This window comes from Aulonocara sp. 'chitande type north' Nkhata Bay, linkage group LG13 (assembly GCF_057382095.1).
Source record: "Aulonocara sp. 'chitande type north' Nkhata Bay isolate Kocher_YH1m ecotype deep benthic linkage group LG13, A_spYH_male_GT1.1, whole genome shotgun sequence".
Classification (NCBI taxonomy): domain Eukaryota; kingdom Metazoa; phylum Chordata; class Actinopteri; order Cichliformes; family Cichlidae; genus Aulonocara; species Aulonocara sp. 'chitande type north' Nkhata Bay.
In genome coordinates, this window is record NC_141356.1 from 13,084,169 (window position 1) to 13,107,749 (window position 23,581).

General features: G+C 40.6%; 1 protein-coding gene across 2 annotated transcripts in view; it reads right to left on the reverse strand.

The window, feature by feature from the left end:
- Window positions 1-659: 659 nt before the first annotated feature.
- The window catches only part of nrg3a (neuregulin 3a), a 350,331-nt gene continuing 327,409 nt past the window's right edge, over window positions 660-23,581 (reverse strand). The window contains exons 7-9 of one of the 2 annotated variants that reach the window (XM_086258784.1): window positions 14,174-14,289; window positions 11,738-11,920; window positions 660-3,269 (exon numbers count right to left, since the gene is read on the reverse strand). In XM_086258784.1, the coding sequence (XP_086114910.1) occupies window positions 2,618-3,269; window positions 11,738-11,920; window positions 14,174-14,289 (951 nt within the window). In that variant the 3' untranslated portion in view covers window positions 660-2,617. Of the gene's footprint in view, window positions 3,270-11,737; window positions 11,924-14,173; window positions 14,290-23,581 lie in introns of both variants that reach the window. The other variant, XM_086258783.1, reaches the window with a different exon arrangement.

Below are 23,581 nucleotides of genomic sequence, written 5' to 3' on the forward strand. Positions count from 1 at the left end.
AAAAATGGAAAAGGATCCCCATTGTGAGAAATTTGAAAAGTGCACGCTGAAAGAGTTCCAATTTCTTTGAATTTAGTCTAATGAATCAGACCTCTCAGGAGCGCTGGTCATGTGTACGGGAAAGTGTCGTGGAGAGACACGAGGCTAACAAAAAATACTGCATGTTTGGTTGTCGTTAACATTGTTAAGGGTTTGCATGTTGAGTGTTTTCATGCGTGTTGTCCGAGCTCAGGCTCAAAGCAGCCTGTGAAACAGTCATGAAAAGGTGCTGTGCTGACTGTCATGCAAAAAAGCGACTTTATAAGTAAATGTATTTTTAGAATAGTTATAAACAGAAGTAAGTTTTATGTTGGGAGCACATAGACAAAGCAGGGATGCATCACCATGGCAACCAAAAAACAGTGCTTGAAAAGAATTGGAGTTATTGTAGTTTTAAGTAGACCTAACCCAGTAGTTTTAAAACAGCTACATCTTACTCCCTAATGCAGTTTGAATTAATAACACAATAAAAAAGAAACACAAACGATGTGTGAAAATCTTTGAAGTGTGTGACTTGAACTGTTAAACTGGAGTCTCTGCTGCAAACTGCAAAATGATTTCCACCAACAACAAAACCACCAAATGTGGATTCCCCCCCCCCTTTTTAGAATGTGGGAAATATGTCAGTGTGATTCATACACATGAGAATCTGTGTCTGGAAACACAAAGTAATAGATTACAGGTCATGGTTGGTTCATATGTACTACAGTTAGACTAGCAAAACTCTAAAAGCAGGTCATCATTTCCTTGTTTTAGAGATTCTGATGGCTTTAAAGCCACGTTGAAGAAGAAGATGTGTATCTTACTTCTTCTGTGCAAAGTTCAAGATTTAGTTCACTTTAATAATTAAGTTGCATTTATTCCTGAGTCTGATATACTTTATTTAAAATGGGTTTGATATTAAATTTTCGATTCTATTTCATTTTGGTAGGTTTTATATAAGTTTGCAGTTGTGTCACACGAATTTGAATGAATCCCGACACATTCCCATCCACATGGCGCTTTTCTCCGCCTGAAAAACAAATTCCTGTGCTTTCCCACAGTGGTGAACATTTTTCTGAGGGTTGTTGGCTTAATTTATAAAAATGGCTGTAGCTGTCCATCTACAGCCAGGAAACGGCACTGCATTTTAAAACATTTTGGTATTCAGTGCACAGAAAACCAGGAGCTCCACAAAATAAAGTGCTTCATGAATGCTGATCCCAGATGTCTTCAAGCTGGTGAAGTTGTGAAAAGGTCAAAAGTAACACTGCCAGTGTAAACCCTCAGAGTGATGTTATCCAGCATGCATCTACGGGCAGGTTGCTGTCTTTCAAGCAATCAATCAAAACAACAGTTATTTTGGAAAAGTCTTTACCAGAATTGCAACCATTGTTTTTATACTTTGTGACACCAGAGACATTTGGCTGTAACTTCATACAGAGATTCAAAAGCTTCCAATTCATAGGATACAACATAGAGACATTTATTTCTTGTTTCAATACCAAAACCATGTGGTTGTCCCTCCCATCAGCCCCAGAAAGCAGCATTGTTCATTAATAACCAAAAAAATGGAAAACAAAACAAACATCCACTCCCGTAGAGCCCCGTAGCCCACTGTCCTTCTCAGTCCTTCTGTTCATTCGTTCAAGCAACCAAATAATAATTCACAGGCGAGCGTGTGTGCATATGAGTGTGAAAATATAATTTGTAATAAAAACAAAAATAATCTAGACTGGTTTCCAACACTGGCCAAACTGGAGTCAGTATCTCCACAATCTGCCCTCCCAAATCCGAGTGGCTCCAAATGAAACCCTAGTTTTTCCTTGTCTCGTCCCTCGTGGCTTCCCAGCACAGACACACACACGCGCACACACAAAGCTGGGGAGTTTTTGTTTTGCGTCGTAAATCCTCAAAGTGTTTTTGATTACCACAGACGGCTGCGTTGTAATTCTTGGCTGGGTAACAGTTTTTCAAAAGGCAAAGGGGGGTGAAATTGGTGTGGTGGCTCCTTTTTCTCGTTGGTCGTTTTTGATTCCGCGCAGGCTCGCAGAATCCGATTCACGACTCGCGGACGTGCGGCGGGACATTAATGGAGTTCTTCATCGAGCCAGAACCAAAATGTGAGAATACAAAACCAAGAGAACGAAAAAAACAAACAAAAATAGTTACATCATTCCTGTGTTCTTCAACTTTACTTGGTCACTTTTGAATTCCATATATTTATATCCATATATATTTATATATATATATTTATATATTCTTTTTACAATTAAAAACACCATGGATCTGACAGACTATTTGGTTTCTTTTTGTCTAAGTAGAAGTGTTTCTCTTGTTTGGTAAATAAATGCATGTGAATATTTTTTTTTTCTTTTTCCATACTGTCAGTCGGTGTAAAGGCGGCCACTCGAGAAGTGTTTGTATGCTCGTGTACATACAGTATGCATATCATCAGCACATTTCGGATTATCCATGATATTACATTTTTCTTTTTTGTTTTTTAATTCAGCATTTTCATGCTCATCCCACAGATGCAGAACACCAGAGTCTGTCAAACAGTGTAAAACAGTAAGTGAATGTCCTAAATCGTGCCCTCTCATTGGCCGGTTTGGCCCAGGTCTCTGTGTGATAGGCTGGGGCTGAGTAGCTGGGTCTGCGTGGGTCCGTTACAGCTCAGCGCCCCGGCACTTCCTCCGTTAACGTTCAGGAAGCAAACAGTTTCTCTGGCTTCCACCAGTGCAACCGTTGAGGTGCCGGTGAAGACTCCGCCCCCCTCCTGCTTCCTGTGAGCCAGCGCCAACGCCCTGAGTTGCTCCTGTGCCTCTTCGAGCAGCAGGGCCACCTCATCCTGCTGCCGTCCAATGGCAGACGAGCAGGAAGATGAAAACAACGGGGCGTGCGCTGCCATTTCATTCTTCTCCTCCTTGCAAGGCATGGCCCCACAGGTGACTGACATCGTTGTGGTCGCTGGGGTGGTTTGCATGCAAGACACCTCATTGTCATGGTGACACTGCACAGATGGAATGATGGGAATAGAGCAGGAGCGGAACGGGGGAGGTGGGGAGTGGCTTTGACGGCGTCCCGGCCTTCTCAGGCTGCGAGTGGTGGGATTGGGTTCAGATGGAGGACACAGATGTGCGCGTACCTCCACGCAGCCGCTCCAAGGCGATGGCGACAATGCCTGCATCGCAGGAGCTTGCATATGTAGGAAGGTGTCATCACACTGGTTCTCTCCCTGCACTTGGACACTGGGGAATGAAGACAAACAAGACAGAGACAAAAAAGGAAAAGGAAAGGAGTGAAGGTTATTCAGCTGGATAAAAACTTCCACACTTCACTTGGAGAAGTCATCGTGTCTCGGGTGTGTTTTCAACTCAATCGCTTTTTCAAACTCCCACGTTGAAGCCCTGACAGAATACACACAGGCGCAGCTCTCCGCCCTCTGCCATCTCACAGGCTAACCACGGATGCGGAGGGGGAAGATGATGAGTCTGACATTTTTCTTTCATCTCTTTATATCCAAGTCTGCACACACGCACTCAAAAAAACCCTCAACTCCTTTACATAAGTAAGGAGGTAACAGAGAGTTCATTTTTTAATTATTGATTTTAATGACTGTGTTTGTGTCGGAGAGTGTGTGTTTAAGGTGGCGAGCTTTTCTCAAGGACAACTGAGGCAGTCACATCATGTGTGCTAATTTTTCCTCCTTAAAAAAAGCAGAAAGTGGTTTTCGGTCAAGATCGTTCACTTTGAAAAGCTTTTGTGCACATAAAGTGCAAAACAGCACTCACGTTTTTAAATCAGCACCATAATACTCAGTGCCTGCTTCTCCTTCCTCACCCCTCAGATTTGAATGTTTTCACAAATCTGACTTGTGCTGCTTTACCTGTCAACATCCCGTGTATAGTACTGTATGTTCAAATGGCGCTGCTGGGTAAATCAGTATTTCAGTCCATTTCCATTTCTGTGCTCTACTGATTTAGTCTGTCTGTTCCCGTTAGCCTTAGCTTGTTTGTCCTCGTGCTCAGCCTAGCCAAATTATACCTTTCATTGTGTGCCCGCTACTCTTTCACAATCAGTGGCGGCATTTACATGAACACAAGAAACCAGGTTACAGGCAGAGATCGGCTCACGGAGTAAAAAACACTGCTGTCTGGAGTGTTATTTATTTATTTGTTGTCAGAGCATTCAAAGTAAAAGGTGCGGTGAGACAGCAACGTAACAGGAGCCACTGCTTTTACCTTCCTCACAGTGAGAATACAGAACAGTTTTAACTTTGGGGTGTGAAAGCTGACTGCCAAAAGAGACCGAAACCATCAGTATTTGTGTCATTTTCAAGTCTGGCTTGATGCAAAGATGCACTGCTGTCACTTATCCTGTTGCACTGCTCCAACAGCAATACTGATGAACATTTGCTAATACACAGACATATAAAAGGCTCATTGCATTTTCATATTCATGTGAAGCAGGTTCGATGCAAGGTTATAGATGCGTGAGACGTTTTTGGAAGAGAGGGAAAGGAAGACGGAGATACCACTGTCGTTTGGAGTGCCCCAAAATTTGGTTGCTGCAAAGACAAAGTTGATATTGGGCTGATACAACTCTTGGTAATAGTTAGGAAAGGCTTATGATTGAAGATATTAAAATAAAATCATGATTATTTGTGATAATTGTGATTTGTGATTCACCTGTGATTGCTAACTGAAGCTCTGGCACAGAACTCACAGAGATCAGTCCACAAACATGACTTACACCCTTATATGTTTGTAAATGCTGGCACTGGGTGGAAATCATGAACTTTGAAGTAGAAACCGATTGCTAGCTTACAGTTACATGGTGAAAAAATGAAACCTAACTAATATTTAGTCAGCAATAAGGTGCAAAAAGATGGATCTAAGCACCAGAGAATGTTGGACGTCTTTGAAGGTGTAAGTTTGACACTTTGGCTGTCACCCTGTCCATATGCTAATGCACATACCTGCTATAGTTGGTAAATAACTCTATACATTACAAGGCAAAACATCCTGCTGTAAAAGCTAATACTTGGGTGTAATAACTGAGAGCATAAACATGTTAGCAAAATATTTACTGACACCACAAATCGAGTAAGAAGTAGGGTCATTTTCTCACAGACTTGTACGCAATCTTTTTGCAATCAGAGGATTTGTTTGTCTTCTTTATATAGACATAAAAATCTCGCTTATGCAGAAAGCGGGCACTAACCTGCCTGTATCAGCTCAATAAAGGCAATAACTGCTTATTAAACCACTACTGTTATTCCACACTTTTATCTCCATTGTAACTTTAGCCTCTACTTTCTTTGTGTCAATTATGGCGAGCGTCTGTATGGAAAATGAATAAAAGTGTGGAGAAGTCAGATTTTTTGTGCAACAGTATAGGCACTTGGGTCTTGTTATTCTGTCTTTCTTGAACATAAACGCTTTCGTCCTCTTTCCAGGACTGACCATTCCCCTCAGCATTATCAGTGTTTAAATTCAGCTGTAATCAAGAGCAGAGCTTCATTATCTTTGTGTAATAATTCATAATCCTTTGCCAAGCCAAGCCTTTATTGCCATGTTCAGATTAAACTTGGGGTCCCTCTTCGTTATGATACCCTCATCACACACGCTTCTGCTCTCCATCAAAGTGTGCAAAAATAGCGGTGGGTGGAGAAGGTGCCTTTTCAGACTCAAAGGAAATCGCATCCTTGTTTTATCTCCGCAGTGTTTTTCCGAGACATGAAAACCTCTCCGAAAACGACAGCGGAGGTTTAGTGGGCCCACAGAGAGGATCCTGCAAGCGATAAGAGAGGATGATGTGAGGGTGCTAATTCCCAAGATAACATTCACAGACAAATCTCTCTTTTGATGGGCTGAAACACAATCAGATTGCAAAAGTCTATGAAGCACAGTTCAAATATAGACCCCGGAGCGAAGCGGCAGCAGCTACGGGGGAATTACAGAGAGATTGTGTGCAAGTGAGGTGAGATAAGTGACCAGCCTTTTATCTTTAATGGGAGCTCATTACATGTACAAGTGTTAACAGTCATTTTCATTAATCTATTGCCCTACAGATCATTTCTTAATATATCCCTTGTTTCTGTTGATAAATTCAGAATACGATCCCTTTTGTTAAACGACGCAGTCATCTTACAACACTGAGAAACGTACAAAGAAGGAGCATGCGTGCATTTTATTTGCAGGTAGGTGTGCACGCCTACTCATCAAGACTTAAAAAAGCAGTGTTTTCTCTAATTGAAGGTTGTGCATATACGACAAATCGAGAGGAGGGGAAATCCAGCATGTCCCACAGAAAAAGAAAACAAATAAATTCATGCAACTTCTCTCCGTCATCCATTTTGTTGAGATAACACTAGGTTTCCCAGAGAGGTGTGAAAAGAAACGAGCAGCCTTTCTTTAAAACATTTCCAAACTGTCACGTTGTCTTCTCTTTCATGACTTTTTACTTCTTTGCTGCCGTTTTCTTAAAGGTTACTGCATTTAAAAAAAACAAACTACTTGTATCCCGAAGCTTATGCCTCTCTATCTCACTCAGACTCTATGCAGCAATGGCCAAATGTCTCCATGGCAACCCAGACAACCGTATTATGGGAGAGCGATGCTGCTGTCTGTCGGTCCACCTGCTCTTATGTGAAATCTTACATTAGGTGGCGAGTAAGCGAGTAGGTGAGCGAGTGCGTGCAGGTCAGTGACTCAGTCTGAATACATGCGTTTGAGCATGTGAGTACTAAGTGTGAGACTGAGTAAGCGAGTAAGCATGACCTCCTGTATATTTTGCACAACCTGCTCACGTGTTCGTACCCGAACTATGTGGGATTTTCATGCAGCATCTGTGAAAGCATGCATGAGTGTGCGTTTCCATGACAGGGAGTTGGAATGCAGTGCAGTGGAGCGCACGGATATTCTCTGGACAAGGGCAGAAGGACTTGAGCCAAGTTTGAGCACCAAAGGGTACGTAAGCTCTTAGTTTGTTTTTCTGCACATGAACATTGGACTACTTCAAAAAAATCAACCCAGGATATTTCCCCAGTTATCCTTTCCTCATGACCAGAGATGGGCAGTTCCTGTAATCCGATTACTTTTTTCAAGTAACGAGTAAAGTAAGGGATTACTATTGCAAAAACGGTAATTAGATTACCGTTACTTTCCTGTAGGAACGCTGCGTTACTGCGTTACTCAAACCGTGATTTTTTTGCGAGAATGTCTCACGACAGTGACGTAAACGAGTGTGACATTCGTGACAAGAGCTGTGTGCAGATCAACAATGGATAATATATCGAGTGCAGGAGTGCGCTACCACGTAATGGGAAACTCACAGAGAAACTCGCGGACTCTTCCACTGACCGCTGCGGCTCACCTGCACCAGGGTAAACCTCCGCCTGCCCCACTCCTGCTTTACAGGTGAAAATAGAGCAAAAGGACCGCTAGTCTTTGACTTTATTTATTTTCTGCTGTGTTTTACTTGCATCTATTTGAAAGACTGAGTGTAAAAACAAAAAAATATTTTATTTATGTGCTGGAATGTGCAGAAAATAGGTTTAAATGTTAAACTAATTTCTTCCAGTCAGAGAATGTTGCACATAATGTAATTTTTGCTTGATGCATAAAGTTAAAAGATTAAAACTAATAAAACAAGTTAAAAAAAGAGACTTTTCCATTTGATTACATTTTGTATGATGGATTATGCAGAAAAAGTAGAATTGGGCTGAAAGATCTATCGCTTTATCACCTCTTCAGGTTTTAAATCGTGTTTTTAAAAAGTAACTCAGTAACTAAGTAACCGATTACTTTTGAAAATAAGTAATCAGTAAAGTAATGGGATTACTTTTGGGGGGGAAGTAATCAGTAATTAGTTACTGATTACTTTTTTCAAGTAACTTGACCAACACTGCTCATGACACTACAGTAAGTACTTTGTGTGATTTAGGTGATGAACTGCCTGCAAAGAGCATGTAGGAGACACATAAATGGCAAATGTAGATTGGCCGGTATCAGTGGATTCAGACATTATGTGGGCTTTGTCTTTAACCTGCCAGTACTATTGTACACACTAACATATATATGAAAGGGAGAGCTACAGCATCTTCTATATGTGCAGCAAATGCACTCGGATTCTTCTTCTTTCAGCTCCTCTGGCTCTATCTCACCTTATCCCCTAGCATCCTCTTCTGGTCCTCCTTCCCCATTCAAATATTATGCCCCATACTCTGATGTTGGCCCGCCTAAACTAATGCTTTACTCAATTTAAGCTTAAACGTAGATCCAGCAGAATGCACATCACAACCAGTGGGAGCCCTTTGATAACCAAGATAAACTTGAAGCTGATGAAATTTGGACCAATCCAAGTCTGGTTTGCCAGGGTTTGTTTCTCACAGACTGCTTGGGCTAAAAAGAGGAATTATTTGGCCCAATCAGAGAGTCCTTACCAGGCTTACCAGAGCTACCACAGAAGCCTTGGGCTAACATATGAGCTGATTGGTTTGTGATCAGAGAACACTTGAGCTCATGTGGGCACTTTTGTTCTGACCAGACAGTTACTTCACTTTAAATCTAGGACGCCACTGATTAATCTGCTGACTGAGCACGTAATGGTTAATTTTAAAGGGGATTCCAGTACAGCCATATCCAGGCTGAGAGCTCTTACTGTGTTATCTGTTGTTGTTGAAGAATGTAGATAATTTTAAAAAACGGTAATAAAAATGGTTTAAGATTGCACTTCAGCAAATGCAATGGCTCTCTAGCATGCATCAACAGTCTCTTCAAACGTGTTCGGTTATTAAGACCTGGACTATAAATCTTGGTCCTTGCATATTGTTTATAAAGCTGAATTCTCTGTAAAATATCCTGTTACAAGTTTCTGGTTATGTAGCAGATCTGTACAATTTGTTTAAAGTCATCTTGTAAGTTCGGAAAATGTTGAACACAATAAAGGAAAACTGGTTGTAAAATAAAGACTTCATAGCCTAACCAAACTGGGTCAGTTGTCTTGTTTTAGCCATCAGTATATCAATCCACAGCTAGCTGAAATAGTTCTGGTGGTTATTACGGTGGGTTTGCTGCATTCCTTCAATTAAACAACTGAATTCTATAAGAATAACTATGATTATTTACATTAATTTAACAAAAAAGTAACTGATTCCGTTAAATTCGTGTTTGACATTTTCATTTCTGGTGGTGGACTTTAGGATTTGCAGGAAACACTTGAGTTGACCCGAGAGCCATTTGAATGGGACATTTGATTAAGGACACACTTATGCAGCTCAACAGTCGCTCTTTAGCGATGTTCATGCAAATGATGTGTAAATAAAGCTTCAGGAGCAGGGGGAGCTCACCTCCAATGCACATCACTGAATTTTTATACGCTGTTATATGAGTGAGAGCTTTTTGTCCAGCTGTGTCCATCTCCTCTGCCTCTTTATTTTAGTATGCATGTAGGTCATGCAGAGATTAATCCTGAGCTGGGACTGTTGGGACCTGAATGCCTGAAGTGAAGCTTGCCAGTCCAGGTGGGTAAAGCAGTGACTCATGATTCCCCCCTCAAAAAAAATGGGTCAGAGCACGGCATCTTTCACACCGAATAAATTTCTGCTAATCATTCGCTCTGGCTGCTAAGCACATACAGTTTCATCTGAGACATGTAACACAGGAGGGTTACATTTGAAATCTGTGATTTACCTGACAGAGTACGACAAGATGCAGATGTCCAGTCTGAATCTAGTCCTTAAAAGCACGGACCAGGTGAAATGTTTCCCTTGAACTTGTGCCACATTGCTGCAGACCACGACATAATGTGATCTCGTTTTTATCTTTTCTCAGCAGAGTGGAAACAAAATGGATGAAGGGGAGAAAAGTACAAAAAAGAAAGAAAATGCTGGCTTTTAAAAATATAAAAACAGAATTGACTTTGAAATATTCGCTCTTGAAAACTGTCTGTCTGTAGCACGGCTGCATTTTTCAGTTAATGATTTTTTTATTGAAATGACTCAGCATTTGGAAGATACAGAATGAAAGAAATCTAAAAAAAAACCTCCAAACAAACCCAAGAATGAGGTGTCAATAAAATCTCCAGCCATCCTCGATCTTGAAGCAATCCTTACACCTAAAACCTGTCATACTCTACAGGCCTCAGTTCATGACGGTACAATTAGAAGACAAGTGAACATGCTTGTTTTAAAGGGCTGACAGGAGAAACCTCTCTCTAAAGAACACAGCAGCACATGTGTGTCTGAACTAACCGCAAGACTCGTGGAACAATGTCCTTTGGAAAGATGGGACTAAAGTGGAAATGTCTGGCCATAATGCACTGTGCATCGTCTGGAGAAAACTAAACACAGTTTAACTCAAAACATCTTTTATATTTTAGATTCTTCAAAAAAGCCACGCTTTGCTTTGATTACTGCTTTGCACACTCTTGGCATTCTCTCGATGAGCTTCAAGGATTTTCCAGAGATGCTGAGCACTTGGCCCTTTTGCCTTCACTCTGCTCATCCCAAACCATCTCCACTGGGTTTAGGTCAGGTGACTGTGCAGGCCAGGCCTTCTGGTGTAGTACTCCATCACTCTCCTTCATTGTCCTGTTGAAGAATAAACGATGGTCCAACTAAGCAGGATGGGATGGCATGTTGCTGCAGGATGCTGTGGTAGCCATGCTGGTTCAGTGCGTCTTCAAGTTTTGAATAAATCCCCAAGAGTGTCACCAGCAAAGCATCCCCACAAGATCACACCTCCCCCTCCATGCTTCACGGTAGGAACCATGCATGCAGAGACTATCCCTTCACCTTTTCTGCACTGCGAAAAGACATGGCGGGTGGAATCAGAGATCTCAAATTTGGACTCATCAGACCAAAGCACAGATTTCCACTGGTTTAATGTCCATTCTTTCTGTTTCTTGGCCCAGACTAATCTCTTCTGTTTGTTACTTTTCCTTAGTAGTGGTTTCCTGCAGCTATCTGACCATAAAGCTGTATTTGTGCAGTTTCCTCTGAACAGTTGATGTAGAGATGTGTCTGGATCTCTGTTTGGCATTATCTGTAATTTCTGACGCTGGTGACTCGGATTAATTTATCTTCAGCAGCAGAGGTGACTCTTGGTCTTCCTTTCCTGGGGCGTCCTCGTGTGAGCCAGTTTTGTCATAGCGCTTGATGGTTTTTGTGACTGCACTTGGGGAATTTACTGTAGTTTAGTTCAGTTCTTATAGTAATGATGGACTGCTGTCGTTTCTCTTTACTTAGCTGATTGGCTCTTGCCATAACAGTTGTCAAATAGGGCTGTCAGCTGTGTACCAACCTGACTTGTGACAACACAACTGCTGGTCCCAACCCCATTTAGAAGGCAATAATTTCCACAAATGAACCCTGACAAGGCACACCTGTGATGTGAAACGATTTCAGGTGACATCATCATGAAGCTCACTGAGAGAAGGCCAAAGCTGGCCAGTGCTACTTTGAAGAATATAAATTATAAAACATATATGGAGTTATCATTTTTTTCTTTGCTACATAACTCCATATATCTTGCATATATTTGATGTCTTCAGTATGTACCTCCAACTTTTAGTAATAAAATTAAAGAAAAACCATTAAATGTGAAGGTGTGTTCAAACGTTTGACTGGTAGTGTCTATATATATATATATTTATTCTTTTATGTGGATTAACATTTTTCATTTGCAGGTATCTACCTTCAGTAAATTCTTACCCTCTTTGTGCTTCTGCTTCCTTCTCAGATGAATCCACTTCCTGAAGGTGCTGGTAGGCGGGGCCAGAATACTTGGAAACTCCAATTGGGTTTAATCTTCCTTTGGGTATGGGTGGAGTCCGGCGAGGAGCTGACCAATGGGCTGCCCGCATTCTCTGGTCAGGGCTGTGAGACAGGGAACTGCTTCTGAGGAAGATAAAAGAAGTTAAATTAATTTAAAAAGAGTATTTGTGCTGTTTAATTAGATTTTTGCAGTTACGTGTGCTGGCATGTTACTCTGTAATGTTATGCTAGCAGTGCACATTGATTCTTACAGCTCTGTTTTGATCATGGCTCATTTTAAATTTGCTTCTTTCAGCTGGCGTGTTGCTAATGCTCATTTCCAGCTCTAGTTGCTAAATTGGTAACCCTAGAGTTTATTTATTTACTAGCTGCTCATATGTCAGTCAACTCTCATTTGCCATTGCTTTAAGTACTTGTCTTGAACTTGGGAAAAGTTTAACTTAAAACTTGCCTACTTCAGCTTACTAGCAGCGAGTTCATCCATTGGTCCTAGCAGAACATCCATGTACAGTATTGCTTTGCAGCAAGCTCTTGCTCTTCTGGCCCAGAAACACCTTTCTATGTTTCTTGCTCTCTCTTGTTCACCTCATAAGTGAAAAAGCCAGGACACGTTCTCTTGCTTCTAACAGTCTTTCTGAGCACATTCATCATCTTTAACTTCATGTATATGCTGATTATGTCATGTGGCTCCACCCCCATTTGCTGGCTGAACCTTTAAATATTCACTGTTGATCACTACCAAAGCGCCGATCTTTATAGTTGTGTGATGAAAGTGTGAAAAGTGAGAATTAAAAATTGATAAAAAAAGCTCTCTGTGCTGAAGTTCCAGGGTCTCCAAAATGATTACTACAGAAGGTCATGTAGCAGAAAAAGGATATGTGCTCGGAGTTTCATCAGAAGAAAAAAGAGGAAAAAAACACCTTTGAAGAAACTTGCTTTACTCAAGAAGCAAATTCCCTCTTCATGCTGCTCTTGTATTTTGAGTTTAGCTTTAAAGTTTTTTCTTTTTTTTGTCCAAACACCATTTCAAGCTTTCATTCATAAAACGCTGCAGTTTTAAAGGTTAGATTTTCCTCTAAAAATGGGCTTCTTGGCTGTAACAACTGGAAGCTTACAGTCAGACTTTTAATAGTGCTGGCAGAGTTTTCTATAAAGGCTTTTATGTGAGATAAATCCTGCAACACTGAATTAGTCTTGGGCTGTTTTTTTCCCAGCTATTTTAGACTGTGGTGTCCCAGAACAATAGCCTCTAACTCTCTCCCTGAGCTGATGAGGTTGCAAAAAACAAACCCTGATTGGTTTCTAATAAAATCATTTGTGGTAAGAGGAACCAAGTAATGTTTTTCTTCACAGAGAACAACCACATATAGAGAAAAAGGAGGGAGGAAAGTCTTGCAGGAGTTTAGCCAAAAGGTTAGACAGGTGGACTTTGTGGTTGGAAGGTTGTCTGATCCTATTTCTGGTTTGTCTGGGAAAATCTCATCTCAACTACTGCTTGAATCCACTTGAAGAAAGGAGATTAACCCCCAGCTGCTCCTGGAGTTGCTTAGCAGTAACAGGTAGAAATCCATGTGTGCACTGACAGGCGGATGCCTTTAACTGAACTGCCATAGTGAAGAGAAGGCCAAAAATAAAAGCATTACACATGATGTTTGACGATTTCCAACTGGGTCAGTGTTTAAAAGGGGTTGAGTTTAGATTTAATGATAAATTGAAAGTCTTTTTCACACACATGCTGACATGAAATCTGCTATTAAATCAGTGCTTCGTTTACCGAAATTCCCTTGAACTGTGAAATCAAAATACCGGCAAATGGTCTAATGTATAAACTCAATCTGCAGGAGCTCCCTGCAAAGTGCTGTGAATGTGTTTGCTCGTGTGTACTGTAACAGAAAAAAACAGCTTTGGCAAGGATTTGAATGTGAACTCTCAGAAGCAGACACTCCTGTGTGCATGTTTGAGTGTATTCCTGCTGACGAACATGCCAAAATCCCAGGCAGCTCTGACACACCGCTGAACGCTGTGAGGAAAGACCGACTGGGATATACACGTCTGCGCTGGCTTGTGTTCTTCTGATTTTATCTCTGTCTCATCTCCTCTGTGTTCATGACTGTTATGGATATGCTTATTAATGTGTTTATAGCTATAATTATAATTACTATAATTCTTCTATAAATCAGCAATTAGCTTTGTCTGCACTGTAATGTGGATAATTCAATTTCTCTCTTCACTGAGTCTATGCTGATTACAGGAAAGGACATTGAAGTTGCCCATTGTTGCTATATTCTGCATTATTACCGTTTCCTGCAGTGAACAGAGGGGGAGTACAACATAAAGCCTGGATGTCTCTGCATGTGCAATTAAATGTCATACCTGTGATGTTTTACTGTGCCTCTGGAGCTTCTGGGTGGCGCAGTCGTGATGCTGCAGTGTGAAAAGCTGGACTCGCAGACGTTTCCCTGGCGAGACTGGGATGGCCGTTTGCAGCACTGGGGAAACAGAAGAGAAAAAGCAAAATAAATGCAACATATTAGGACGAATCCTTCACATGCATTTTAACATATGATGTTAAAGTTTGCTCAGACTGAATCTGCTCCTTTCTAATCATAATATATTTAGATTTTTTTAGACGAGGAGTGTCTTCTGCCTCGATTGTGGGGGCTGATCGTGAAAGAGTCAATTTATGCTGTTTCCGTCTTCTCCCACCTTTCACAACACAGTTCTTTCCTGACTGAGGTGTATTGTGCTGTGTGGAGGTTGCTGCTATCTTGATGAATTCAAGAGCACAAAGGCATCTGGTTGTGCCACAGCTCTTCAAGCAACAATGAACTGTGTCACAGATACCCTTGATTTCTGAATATTTTATGTTGCAACAAGGCAAAAAAGATAAAAAAAAATAAGGCAAGATGGATTGCTGCATTGTGATTGTATGCATAACTAAGATGATTCAGGGTCTCGGGGTTATCCCTTAGTTATGCTGCTGTGGACTCCTGCAGGATTTCATGTCATACACTGAGCACTTCTTCTCCACTCACCTCTCCTCCCTCCCAACATGTTTATATACCCCTGCAGCATGTGCAGGGATCATAGGAGATCGTAGTATTTTGAGGCCTTTACTTCACATTATAAAAAGCCTGAATTGACTTTAAGTGAATATTATAGGTAAAAGGCAGAAATTCTAATAACTTTATTTTTTATTTAATCACTAGTTTATCTTCTGTGCATTTATAACCTAGGGTACAGTCACACTAGTTTAAAGAGTGGTCGAATACTGAGGCATGACCGAAATTATTGCTACCATGTGATCTCCCTGCTTTGGGAAGCGCGATCAGGTCTGAAACCACTTGCAGTCAGCTGCTGTGTTCAAACCAGCTGTGCTGAGGCAGCAACAGAACGGCAATAAGATCGAGTGTGTCTACTATCAGTTCTTGATTGAAATAGGTCAAGTTGTCACACACATGCAATCTTTTTGCAATAAGACAGTAAATAACTGATAATCTGTTGTCATCTCCATCAGATGTGTAGAGCGAAGCTTTCAGGAGCCACACATCAGGTATCAGCCTAGACTGAGTTTTACACATTTTTTTCTCTTTGAAAATAGTGTGACAGTTCAGATAAATCAGAGGAGGCCAAAAAAGAATCGGTATGTAGTATGTTTATGATTCAGGGGTGTTAGAAATTTAAATTGTTATAAACTATTCCTCCATGTAAACCTGACATCTAGTTTTAGAAGCCAACATAATGTATGTGGAAGAACATTGGCATTATTTACTGTAAGGTTCCGAGTTGTTGGTGTGTTGGTGCGGTTACTGTGCCACATGTATGAATGCATACATCGTTCCATGTTTTTCTGCAGTGTGTGAAACTGCGATTTGGAATTATGCACCAGCGCAGCATTTCTGCAGAAACGATATGCGCACAGGTTGTTGGCTTTGCAACTGATGGCGCAGCTCCTGCAATGGGCCGATGGACAGGAACAGCCAGATTCTTGGGTGAAAAGGTCAACCCAACCTTGACAGTCATTCACTGCCATTGAGAGTTAGAACTTGCAGTTTTACATCATGTAAAATGAAAGAGAAAGTTTCAGAGCTGAATCGTGTTTGTTAACTCTCAAAAGTCCAAATTACTCCTAAAAGTCAGCTGCTGTTCTCAGAAAAGCTCCATCCTTGTATGGAGATTTACAAACGTGAGCTTAAAAAAGAAGAAGAAAAAGAAAAAATAGCGATGTCTGCAGAAAAAGAGAAAAAAATCATCTGTGGAATGTTTCCTTAGGATTCTGCTATAAAGAAATAAACAACATTGCACTAAACTGACAGCACAAAGCATTTTTACATCATTTCATATTAAAAATTGAAGTTAAGTGGCACAGCTGGTCAAATGCCGCCACTTGAATGGGGGATTTAATTCTGGCATGTTAAACCATTTGTACTATTGTGTTTGATTGAGAGTGTCTGAAGAAGAAAGTGTGAGGCTGGGAATACTGCACAATATTACGAACCCAGAAATTATGAGTTATTCAGATGCGATACACTAACACAGTCCCATAGCTGCAAACATGACAAATGTGTCATATAATGGTGCATATGGAGGGAAGTAATAGAAAAACAGGGATGTTGCTCCGTGTATGCACACTGCTGAGAAAAGACATGGATGGGAAAAAAAAACAAGGAAATCATGGATCTGAGGTACAATATCCAACTCTTGGTCCTGGGGGAGCAGGAGAGCATCCTAGCTGTCATGAATGAGAGGTGGGGTACACCCTGTACAGTTGGACTGTCCATCACAGGACTAATACAGATAGACCACAACTCACAGCTACACCTACGGCTAATTTAAAAACCACCAGACCAGATCTCGGGTATGTGGGAGGAAATGCGCACAGGGAGAAGATTCAAACTCGACAGTGACTCCAATGCAAAGAGGAGATTTGTACCCAAAACCTTGATGACATGAGCCCACTGTGTTACCCACTGAAAGCACTGATGTCTAAACAATATATTCAAATTATACACTGAGGCGATATAGACAATTTGTTCCTGTATTTAGTGTAATTCAGGCATTTGCAATTACAATAATTCATCTCTCATCATTAATAAGGTAATAAGCTGAACACACAATCAGCTGCCCATCACCTTAGTACAGTGTTTACAGTACTGTAAAGGATTTTACATTTACTAACAGGTGAGTGTGTACATTTTCCTTTGTGGTTTTCTTTGTGAGACAAAAGAAAATCCCTGGCTAGTTTTTAGTTCAGATTGTTACTCCAGGGGAAATTAATAAGCTTGTTGTTGGCATGCAATGAAATAAAACCCATACACTCAGAAATAAATGTACTCTAGGGCAAGCAACTCCTGGACAATGTAGTCAGTGTACTCAAGCTAATGGCAAAGAGGTGTTTTCAGTAACATAGAAGTACTTGGAGTTACTTTTCTCAGTAGGCAACATTATTGACTTACTTCCAGTGTGTCTGCACTGTCGGGTGTGTGTATCGTTCTGTTCTGTCTGGTGTTGCACTGTCTTTGTTTTATTTTTTTGTAATTTTTGCACATTTATGTAACCCTGTGTTGATGTTATATGTCATATGTAGCACCATGGTCTTAGAGGAACGTTGTCTCACTTCACTGTGTACTAAACCACTGCACATGGTTGGAATGGCAATACAGCCACTTTACTTGACTTAACATTACTTTTTACAACATTAAGACTCAATGATTCCACTATTCATATAAATAATTACACTCATGGAGAGATGGACAGTGGGCAACACACTGCCCAATATAAGATGTTGAAGACGTTTCACCTCTCATCCGAGGAGCTTCTTCAGTTCTAAGAGCATTTGGTGACAAAGGTCACTCTTTCGAGGATGCCAATGTTCTCATCTTGGACAGAGAAGACAGACGGTTTGAAAGAGGAGTGAAAGAAGCCATCTATGTCCAGTGTGAATGACCATCTTTGAACAGAGGCGGGGGTTTATGTCACCCACTGCCTGCCATCTATAATCCAGTTTTGAGTTCCCTTCTCAGACGCCTTAACGCCCACTCACACCCTGGGCCATCTGACCTCAGGAAATTACATGATGGGGGGGGGGCTCACTGTGGTTCACACCTTGACTCATGTGATTAAGTAGAGGATCAATAGGGGGTCCATGACCGTCTTGGGGGGACACTCCCATAGGGCTTAAAATCTGGGACTCTCCACCAATTGCTCTTAGAACTGAAGAAGCTTCTCAGATGAAACGTCTTCAAGAAACGTAAAGAAGTCCAGAAGCTTTTTTTCCAAGCAAGTAACTGCAAAGTAATGTTTAATAAAGGTAATACAAAATTAACTTAAAATATGGGTGGCTGTAGCTCAGGTGGTAGAGCAGGTCATCTACTGATCGGAAGGTTGGTGGTTCGATTCCCGGCTTCCCCTAGTCTGCATGCCAAATATCCTTGGGCAAGATACTAACCTGAAATTGCTCTCCGATGCATTCATCGGAGTATGAATGTGTGTGAATGTCAGTTGTGCTGGTGTGAATGGGTGAATGCACAAGTTGTGTAAAGCACTTTGAGTGCTCAGAAGAGTGGAAAAGCGCTATATAAGAACCAGTCCATTTACAAAATTAACTTAAAATATTATTTTTCTCAGTAGCACTGAAGCAAAATTGTTTCTTTTTAAAGTACATTAATATTCTAATGTAAAATGTTATTTTTAAAAGTAATGTTAGCCATCACTGGTCTGCTCTTTGTGCTATTTTGCCATTTTTTTGTTGGCTTAGTGAAGAAGTCGTCTTGGTGGTATTTGACCAAATTTACCACGTCCTTCAGTTTGTCCACTATCCATTCGTCCTGCGTAACTCCAACACATCTCTCAGTTTACTGCTTTCTCTTTCTTTTGCTTTCTCATCCACATTGATCCCTTATCCCCTCTTTCTATCTTGCAGCCTTCATGGCAGGATGTCTAAATTAGCTCTATCACTGTACTATGTGGGTCTCAGGTTCTTTCTTTTAACTCTCCTTCTGCTCGTTCCACCTCTGGAGGGACAGATATGCAATAAAACAAAGCAGTTCTTTGATTCGACACTTCACAATGCGCTTGACAAAGCAAACTCAGTCAGCTACATGGCAGCTGCGAACTCCTGAAAAGAACACAGGACAGCACAAGAAAGTGCTTTGAGCTTTAAACTTTAAAAGGCTTAAAGATGCAAGAGGACTGCTGATTTGATTTCTTATCTATAACACATACGTATCAGTGGTTTGGATCTGTCTGGTGGTGACAGTTTTCTCTCCTCAGCATTATCTCGCCATCGTCTAGACAGTAACTTCCACACTTTTGTAACTTAAGTAAGCGAGACCTACTTTTGTGCAATTCTTTCCCCCAACTTACTTTTATGTCTTCTACAGTTTGATGTCTGACTAACAAGACTGTCACAGACACAGTCCCTTTAGTGGACCCTCTCCAGGACACCAGTCTCGTTAGCATCACAGATGCTGCCATGGTGATGTGACCATGCAGACAGTGGAAAACCTCATTTGTACCTCAAAAGCCACGACACACTTTCTATAATTATTGAAGTCGTGTCATACTTTATATAGGCTACCATCTGAACTAAAGTGGGCGCATCAGATGATCAGAGTATGTTCAGTGAATATTATCAAAATGTATTTGCAAACAATTTAAACTTTTATCACTGGGCTACACTTACTACCATAAAATAATGCAGAAAATCAGAGTGCTCGCTTGATTCATGGCCTCTGTAAAAGGAGGATATTTCTTAGGGCATTGCTACCTTAAGCTAGACAATATATATTGACCATATAGGCTCGTGAACACAGAACCCTGGTATCTGATGTTTGGTTTCCAAAATAATAATAATAATGGATACTTTATTGATCCCCATGGGGAAATTACTTGTTTTTCTCTGCATTTGACCCATTCACTCAGTGAAGCAGTGGGCAGCCCACTAAGCAGGCGCCCGGGGAGCAGTGTGTAGGGACGGTACCTTGCTCAGGGGTACCTCAGGGTAGCCGTTAAGTGGATTCGAACCGCCGACCTTCCGATCATGGGGCGCCCACTTTACCTACTGAGCTATCCCTGCCCCTAAAAGCTAAGAATGTCACAGAAAAATGGCTTCAAAATGGGACTTCACAAACCAGCGGGTAATATGTCCATCTTTTATATGCAGTGGCATGCTCCAGGGTTTGTCAAGCTTCATAAAATCATGTTTCGGCCTCTGCTACTTTGATTGGTTTGCTGTAAATCTTTAAACAATCTGCAACTGCGATAGTAAATCAAAGGACTTCCCCTGTGTTTTGCCCTCATGGAATGAAATAAAAAAATGAAACGATTTCTAAGAAACGATGAGTTAAAACCAAATCGTCATGTAGCTGTATCACAGGCTCTGCTCTCGTTTTGACACCGTGTACATCCGAGTCGCTAATTGATGCAGAAACTACCAGTGAGAAATTATTCTTTCCCCGGCCACTTAAATCAGGAAATCAGATCATTTAAGAGTGGGGAAATCGCACCAGTGACCTGTTAATTAATTCAGTGGATGAAACTGTATCCACCTGTGCTAGTCATAACTAAAGGAATGCCCAAGGTAAGTCATAGGAAATGCTTTACTTTTCCAGTAACACACAAAGTATTGCGTTAAATGAATTTACCCGTTCGCTGCCTAGCAGCTCAAAGAGAGGAAAGTGCCTTCGATCTGTTAATGCCGACTCTGCGAGGTTCAGCAGCCACTTTTTTTCAGTCTGAAAATAGATTTAAGCTCAAGAAAGATCGCCTGAGGAAAAACTGGAAACTGTGTGCATGCGTCATCCAGCAATACTGACTGTTTATAGAGGTCATCAATATAAATGTAATATTTTTTTGCACAGCTGCAGGCAAAGAAACTCTTTAGCTCCACAAACGTGAGCAGATACAACCAGCAAAAGTAATCATGGCTTTGACAGTGACTCTGCGCCCAGTCTGGACGCTCGTGGTGCGTGGAGCACATAAAACAGCTACGTGTGTGCGTGAGCGAGCGCACATGTACTTTAATAGATGTTTTAATCTCTAAGATAGGCACTATATGCCTCTAGAATTTTTCTTTTCATCTTTTTAAACACTGACAAACTATGTGGACTGAACCAGAGATGGTTTTATGATTCGCGCAGCCATCATGGAGTCTTTAACTGTTTCACAGCTAAACACATGCACTCCAGTCTCAGAAATACGCTTAGCATAGCGGGCTCAGTACAGCGCCGCTCATGATGAAGTCAGGGCAGTTTTAATTATGCGGAAATGGCAGACGGACTCTGTGGGACACCTCAAGAATTCATGATAGGGTGGTAAAACCTGATTGATAGAGAAAGACTGACTCGCTCAGAGCTGCTCTTTAGTTCACTGCTTAATCAAATACTTCCAACAAAGGGCCCTGCGGTGCTAATCAGAAGTGTTCATTTTCTATTGCTGGCCACTGCTGGAATGTTCTGCCGACTTTGGCGTGACCCACATGATCACAGGGGTCTAGATCTACTTGTAGCTACTGCAAAATGAGATGAAAAGTATGAATCTAAATGAAAGTTGGGTATAATAATAAAACGGAAATGTGTCTGTGTAGTGAAAAAATGACACAGAAATGAATGTGTGTGTGGCTGTTTTGTGTGTGTGTAAGATCCTAATACACCATTGACCCCATGCTTGTTGCTCTCCTTTCAGAAATTTTAGTAATTGATTGCCTGCAGACAGAAATCAATGTGATTCTGGGTGCGTAGGCACAAAATAAACAAATGCTGCTCATTTGCATGCAAGTTCCCCAAAGACTGTTGTAGAATTTAAATAAATAAAAGAAGATTTCAAAGCAACATTTATGCACTAAAGATCCGCCTTGTTTTTCCACCACAAAACATTTTTTGGAGTCAGTAAACAATAATCAGTAAGGAAAATAAAAGCCAAAGTGCTTATTTTAAATAATTTTCTGTACAAATTTATGCAATGTGCATGTGATATTCGATTATAGTCTACTTTTTTCAATTCTTTGCAGAAAAGATCATTAATTATTGCAAAATAACACAATAATAATTGAAGTGCACCACAAGAGGGAGGCAATAATGGTCATTTACACTTCAATCACTATCCGTTAAATGACAAAGACATCTTTAAAGGCACTGTCAACAACACACGTGTTTTAGTAAAAAGAGCGTTGCTACTAATCTGGTGTCTCTCATCAATAAGACGAGCGAGTGTGGGCTTCTTAACTAGAACAAGAAAAAGCTTTTTTCTCAATACAACATGATATTTCAAAACTAGATGTGAAGCAGTGTGGTTTAGACAAGCTTAATGCCTCAGTGACAATCAATGAGCAGCTGTGTTGTCGATAAACTAGGCTGTGGCTGAATATGTTAGGTGATGTGACATTTAATGTGATGTCCCTGCATGCACTGGACCATTTATATTATCATGTATCAGAGTGATGTTGGAAAAAATAGGTAAGTGAAAAAAGATAAAGCAAAGTGGAAATTCTGAGATAAAGAACAGTGACCCACTTAAAGTTTGAATGAAGCTTCTATAAACGAGAAGAAAAAGGAATACAACATTCCTACTGTTGACTTCCATAAAACAAAAGGAGATAAGAAAGTGAAAAGATAACAAAAATGTCCTTAAATAGCTACACAGCTGAAAATCAGAACGGAGTTTCAAGTCATAAGTATGCAGACAAAATATTCAAGTTTCCCAGACTCGTTTCTGATCTATATAACTGATCTGTTTTCCTGTGCCTTCTCTCTCATCGGGTCGATAAACACAGAAATCTATTTGCATTTGTTTTCAGTAACTCTGACATTTAGGTTGAAAGTGAAATGAAATGTGATGTACTTCTAATGGCTGCACAATTTCCAACAATACCTCAGTTATTTGTCTGAAATATAAATGTTGCCCTTTGAGATTAAAATAATATTGACTGTTTTTTGGGCATATTTTGTGCAATGCAGTTATGCTGGAGGCTGGACTTTTGCTATTCCTCTGATCATTACATTAGTTTGGGAAGCCAGTATGTTTGTCCTCGACAGACCTCTTACCTTGAAGGTAATTTGAGGAGACGCACCTGACACACCATCTTTACAAACTCCAGATTTTTCAGATTGCTTTCAAACTCTGGTTAAGTCTGTCTCCGAGCCATGTCTTACACTCTTGAATCGTCTGAACTGAAACTGAAGGTGGAGGCTTCGGGCAAGAGTGTCAATGTGTTGACATTTATTTGAGGCTGACATTAAAACTAAAATGAAACAATCAAAATGTGATTGATATGTAGACGTTCAGCTTTAAAAGTCTTTAAAAACATTCAGGAATGGTTGATACATTTCGGATTTACACACCTATTTTTTCATAAGGAGATCAAAGGTCTGGAGTTGAAAGAAAGAAAAGAGACAAAGGGAACCATGCAGTCAACAAATCAACAAGTTGGGACGATATTAAAATGCAGTCGCAAGCTTGGGAACACCAAAACATCTGGGAGACCACGAAGCAGCCAAGTGGATGTTTTAGATTAGATTTGTTTGAGGAGGTAAGCGTAACATAATAGCATTAATAATATAATTGCTCTACCTTACAATGTAAAGTACCTTGAGATAAGTTTTGTTGTGATTTTGTGCTATAAAACTGATAAAACTGAATTAAATTGGTTGTACAAGCCAAGGTTTTACCCTAAGATGGTGCTTTATCCTTTACAACAGCGGCCCAAACCTTTTTTGCACCATGGACGGGCTTATTTTCACGGACCGACCTTTAAGGTATACAGCTTCATTCTGATTGGATCTC